The sequence below is a fragment of the Panthera uncia genome, chromosome A2, assembly GCF_023721935.1.
Source record: "Panthera uncia isolate 11264 chromosome A2, Puncia_PCG_1.0, whole genome shotgun sequence".
Taxonomy (NCBI): domain Eukaryota; kingdom Metazoa; phylum Chordata; class Mammalia; order Carnivora; family Felidae; genus Panthera; species Panthera uncia.
This window is the reverse complement of record NC_064816.1, coordinates 73677673-73683672: the sequence shown is the minus strand read 5'-3', so window position 1 is coordinate 73683672 and position 6000 is coordinate 73677673. Positions and strand designations below refer to the sequence as shown.

General features: G+C 42.4%; 1 protein-coding gene across 1 annotated transcript in view; it reads left to right on the top strand.

Moving 5' to 3' along the window:
• Positions 1–6000, top strand: part of SLC26A4 (solute carrier family 26 member 4) — a 50235-nt gene that overhangs the window by 22182 nt on the left and 22053 nt on the right. Inside the window, exons 7-9 of the mRNA XM_049642789.1 lie at positions 163–245; positions 4711–4858; positions 5801–5914. Of these exons, the coding sequence (XP_049498746.1) occupies positions 163–245; positions 4711–4858; positions 5801–5914 (345 nt within the window). The remainder of the gene's footprint in view (positions 1–162; positions 246–4710; positions 4859–5800; positions 5915–6000) is intronic.

Genomic DNA, 6000 nt, shown 5'->3' with positions numbered 1-6000 from the left:
GAAAGAAAGAAAGAAAGAAAGAAAGAAAGAAAGAAAGAAAGAAAGAAGGAAAGAAAGAAGCCAACAGGGAAGACTTCCCAATGAGGAGACAAAAAATAAAAATAAAAAAGGAGTTGTTAAAACATGGAGTTTTTTTTAAAATCTCTTTTGTTTTATTTCCAGACAATAATTGCTACAGCCATTTCATATGGAGCCAACCTGGAAAAAAATTACAATGCTGGCATTGTTAAATCCATCCCACGGGGGTGAGTGCGGACTTCCTCTTAGGCAATACTAATATATTAAGTCAGAATTTTCTATTTAAAGGAAACCTTTTATTATAAGCCTCATTTCATTGGTGCTCCCTCAATAGTCTTCTTTGTGTGTGATCTTAAAGAAACACCCAGTTGTGCAAACTGTCAGTGTGTGTGTCGATAAAGTTTAAGCCATTTGTTTCAAAGCAGCTCCCATACCCTCTGTCCTTTTCTTCATTTTCTTAAAATATGGCAGGACATGTACAGTTACCACCAGACTCCTGATTTAAGCTCATATGTAGAATTGCAATATGATATAAATAGAATCATGGTTAGTAACGTTTATTACACTGAGAACAATCTTTTTAAGGAATAAGGGACATCTGGTTTAACTTCTCTACCATTTAGTTTAATCAATCTTAAATAATAATTATGTCACTTGTTCCCATGAATAAAACTCATTATCTTCAAGGGAAGGTTTATATATGTTTGGTAGTTCGGTGAGTTAGAAGAGTAAAGAGCAGATTTCCTTTGTCCACTTCTGTCACCGTCTAGATGGGTGACAGAGGGCAGGGGGCGGGGGCTCCTATAAAAAAAGGGCAATGACCACTGCTGAATTCTTAACTCGAACTTATTCTGCTATGCCAACAAGATCTCTCAGAAGATGCACTGAATGGCCCAGTACACTTTGCTGTAATTTTATCATATGGCATTAAAAAGGAGGCCCAAAGGTTTATTAGATTGGAAACACTAACTTCTAGCAATTATGACCAGTCTTACTGTTAGATAGGCAACAAGTACTAGTTTCCTTTTCTTATTATTTATTTTGAGAGAGAGAAAGAGTGAGCGAGAGAAAGAGAATGAGAACGAGTGGGGGAGGGGCAGAGAAAGGGGGGGGACAGAGGATCCGTGGGGCTCGAACTCACAAACCTCGAGATCAGGACCTGAGCCGAAATCAAGAGTTGGACACTTGGGGCGCCTGGGTGGCTCAGTCGGTTAAGCGTCCGACTTCGGCTCAGGTCATGATCTCACGGTCCGTGAGTTCGAGCCCCGCGTCGGGCTCTGTGCTGACAGCTCAGAGCCTGGAGCCTGTTTCAGATTCTGTGTCTCCCTCTCTCTCTGACCCTCGCCCATTCATGCTCTGTCTCTCTCTGTCTCAAAAATAAATGAAAACGTTAAAAAAAATTAAAAAAAAGAGTTGGACGCTTAATCGACTGAGCCACCCAGGTGCTCCCCACCACCCATTTTTTTTTTTTAAATTACTTTCCAAAGGTGTTTCATCAAGTGATTCTTATGACCAATGTTTTGGTAATGAATCCTGATGCTGGAAGACATTTTGTGATAAAAGATGTAATGTGGCTATTTGCAGTCTTACAATATTTTCATGATTTGAGTGGTTATAAAACAACTACATAAGACATATATTTTATGGATCCTTTTTGTCAGGCTTCCTAAGATGTAACACTTAGAGGCGGTCCACAGCAAATGCCCTGTGCCATAAATGCATGTTCCATGAATAGGTTTGAGGAACTCATTTTTGCTGCCCTCAGTCCTCCTTTCTGGCCCTGTCCAGGGCTTTCCTGACTGCTGTCCTCCTGAAGTGGATCTCTCTAACCCCCTTGACCCTTGGGTTGAGTCATGTTGACTCCTCTGACAGACCACCTGGTGTAGTTTGCTGCAGCCCAACAGGGCCACCGAAGGGGGCAGGAGCTAGGGGAAAGACTACTCAAGAAGTCAGTAGAAGATGTCCAACCAGGGCCCCAAGTGAGTGACTTGGGGCAGAAAATTGCCACTGCTAAGATCCTGTAAGGCACTACAAAAGCATGGCAGGTGCATGGCAGATTTAGGGTCTCGCCACATTTACTGAGTACCCACTATGTTCGTAGGTACTAATTACTTACACATACCATACTTCCTTTACTCCTTCCAATAACCTTATGAGAAGAGTATATAGTTCCCATTTGATAGCTAAAGAAACTGGGACTTTGTAGGTTTAAATAATATGCCCAAAGTCAGAGAGTTACTTACAGAGTGATGGAGCCAGCATTCGGGTTCTTTGATTTCAAGTCCCTGAACATTGTGACCTTGGGGAATCAAGGACCTGGTAGAAGGATCTGGAATTGGAGAAGTAGGCAGCCAGGCAGGCAGTGCGCATCAGGTTGCAATCAAAACGGAACTCTTTGCAGGACTGGAAAGTTATCCCAACAGACCTAATTACCTGAAGGAGGGTTGGTTGGGTCTCAGGAACGAGTCAGAAGCCTGGTTTTAAAAAGTAAGGTCCAAGCTTATGTCTAGACAAGTGGAGGTGTGGTGCCGGGTCACTCAAGGGCTGGATCAGGGTTTCAAACATCCCATATTTCTACATATGATATCCATTCCCAAGCCTACATGTGGGTCAGGATGGGATGTGGGAGAAAAGGAGTCTGGAAGTAACCTCGCCTGTAGGGAGAAAAAAAGCCTACAGAGGCAGAGAACCAGACAGATCTTGGTACAAAGGAAATCAACATTACCTGGACCCTTCTAAATGACCTTGAGCAAGTCATTTCACTTTTCTGAGCCTCAGTTCCCTTATCAACAAAAGGAGAGAAGTAGATTCAAAAATTTCTAGGATATTAGATTACGATACTAATTTGGATAATATTAGGATATTAGCTAGCTCTAAATTTCTATGGTTTTCTATAACAATCTTATTTCTGTTTTAGCACTTCCCTCTAAATTAGAGGGGGGGAAATGTAGTTCCCTATTAAAGGAAACTCAGGGGTCACCTGGGTGGCTCAGTCAGTTAAGTGTCCAACTTTGGCTCAGGTCATGATCTCACAGCTCTTGGGTTTGAGCACTGCATTGGGCTCTGTGCTGACCACTCAGAGCCTGGTGCCTGCTTCAGATTCTGTGTCTCGCTCTCTCTGCCCCTCCCCTGCTCACACTCTGTGTGTGTCTCTCTCAAAAATAAATAAACATTAAAAAAATGTTTTTAAAGGAAACTCAGACATAAGTGAGCTAGGTGAGGGAGATTTTTTTAGTGGGTTTTGTTTGTTTGTTTGTTTGTTTGTTTTGAAGGTTTTTGGCTTAGGGACTTCTGGATATATACTCTATGGATAGTCATCAAGATATAGGTACATGAAAGTCATTCTCCCAATATTCATATTTGGGGACAACTGTATCATTATAAACTTATAGCTTTCTTTCTTTGTTTTTTCTTTCTTTCTTTCTTTCTTTCTTTCTTTCTTTCTTTCTTTCTTTCCTACCTTCCTACCTTCCTTCTTTTCAAATAGGCTTTTACGCCCAACATGGGGCTTGAACTCATGATCCTAAGATTAAGAGTCACATGCTCTATGGATTGAGCCAGCCAGGCGCCCCTAAGTTTATTTCTTTACATGGTTTGTAGAATAGCTCTAGTTTGTCAAACAGTAGTCATTCAACCCCACAGTCATTGAGAAGTCTTAGTCATTGTGATGATGGATCATTCTGATAACTACATAAATTTAATCTTTTCTGGACTCAAGAAGATTTTAAATATCATAGCTCTTAAGATATGGAAAATCTTTTTTTTATTTTTAATTTTTTAAATTAAAAAAAATTTTAATGTTTATTTTTGAGAGAGAGAGACAGCATGAACAGGGAAGGGCAAAGAGAAAGAGGGAGACAGAATCTGAAACAAGCTCCAGGCTCTGAGCTGTCACCACAGAGCCTGGTGTAGGACTTGAACCCATGAACTGTGAGATCATGACCTGAGCCAAAGTTGGATCCTCAACTGACTGAGCCACCCAAGTGCCCCTTTAATTTTCCTTTTTTTAAGAGAGCAGGGGGGAAGGGTAGAGGGAGAGAGAGAGAGAGAGAAAGAGAAAGAGAGAGGGATGGAGGGAGGGAGAGAATCTTAGACAGGCTTCATGCTCAGTGCAGAGCCCTATCTATATGGGGCTCAATTCCATAACCCTGGGATCATTCCCTGAGCCGAAATCAAGAGTTGGACACTTAACTGACTGAGACACCCAGGCATCCCAAGATATGGATTTTCTACGTAGGTCTTTCAGCATCTTATATTGTTTGTCTCTTTAATAGACCTGACATCTCTTCGTATGGGGAAAATCTTATTTTATGGTCAGACTATCTTTTAAATTCAAAGACCTTTAAGATAAAAGTGTGTAAGGGGAAACACTAATGTGTGAAATGGCATGGCATGGCATTGTGTGATATTATAGGATCCATAATGACAGGCTTATTCATGTCAGAGGTCTGGATAAGGCAGCGTTTGTAAGCTCTCAAAGAGGGGCAGAGAAGTCAGCCAGTGAGATAGCACCAGCTTCTAACTAAAAATTGTAAAAGCAATGCCACCACTTACTTGTCTCCTGCTTTTTGTCCTTAGGATCCAGCCCTTTTGCGTCTGACTTGGGGGTTGGGTGGATATAGCATCTGGCGAGGTAGGAACAGAGAATTATGGTCAAATGCTCACTGCAGTTTTCGTTTAAAAACTCTCTAGGTTTTTGCCTCCTGTACTTCCACCTGTGAGCTTGTTTTCCGAGATGTTGACTGCATCGTTTTCCATCGCCGTGGTGGCCTATGCTATTGCAGTGTCTGTAGGAAAAGTATACGCCATCAAGTATGATTACACCATCGACGGGAACCAGGTATGGTCCCCCGTGTGCTGAATCACTTTTGTAGGGCTGAAGACAAGAAAAAAGCATAAACAGGGTAGATTCTGTTGTCTGCTAAAGAAGGGATTGGTCCCTCTCACTAGCCCTTATCAAGCTAGGGTTTCCCTCTTAAGCATGCGAATTCGAAATTAATTGGAAACAGGCATGTTGTATCTCTTTCCTTTTTAAGAAGTTGAAGTAACCCGAACTTTAAGAGTTAATTTAGTCAGGTCATAAATAACATTCAAAGCTAACGTGTTGGGTCAGCCTAAGATTTCTTCATGCAGTCCGGGCTCCCCTGGTATATTTTATTTAATGGCACCTATAGTATGGCAAAACAATGCAACAAACCCCATCGTTGGGAGTTGTGACCACCTTAAATTGAGGTGGCTCATTGCAATTAATACACACAAACCTTTTTTGTAGGCATATGCTACGTTCATTGCAAAATGAGCCGGTTTTAGATTGCTCACAAATCTGTCAGTGTGGTTTGTTTTTGAAAACACAGCATAGCAGTCACAGCAGCTCAATGATTAGTGGTCAGGCAGAATCATGGCCATCCTAGTCATAATATGCTTCCCAGCAAACATCCAACCACAGAAGAAATGCTTTATGTGCGAACAGAACAATGCTTTCTGCGAGAGCTACAGATAAACCACTCGCCGGGAAGGGAAGTCAGCATTTTAACCAGTGACTATTCCTTAGCAACCTTAAAAATGATTGAGAGCCGTGAGGCCTCTCTTAGACTCTGTGGAGCCCCAAGTCCTGAATGCCTTTCAAGACCTCCAAGCACCTTTAACGGTAAAGATTAAATTGGGGCTACCAGACAGGGTGGTCTGGGGAGTTTGCTTTCTTATTATTCTTCCTTACACGGTTGGCGAGGGTCTTGCAAAGATTGTATGTGTTCGCATCACTGCCACCCGGTCTCTGCCTTAGGAATTCATTGCCTTTGGGATCAGCAACATCTTCTCGGGATTCTTCTCTTGTTTTGTGGCCACCACAGCCTTGTCCCGCACCGCCGTCCAGGAGAGCACAGGGGGAAAGACACAGGTATGGAACAGCGGTGTGGTGGCTTGTGTCTCCTGCAAGGGATGAGCCGGGGAAGTGGCTCTCAGGAAGGCTGGCAGGAGAAGTCA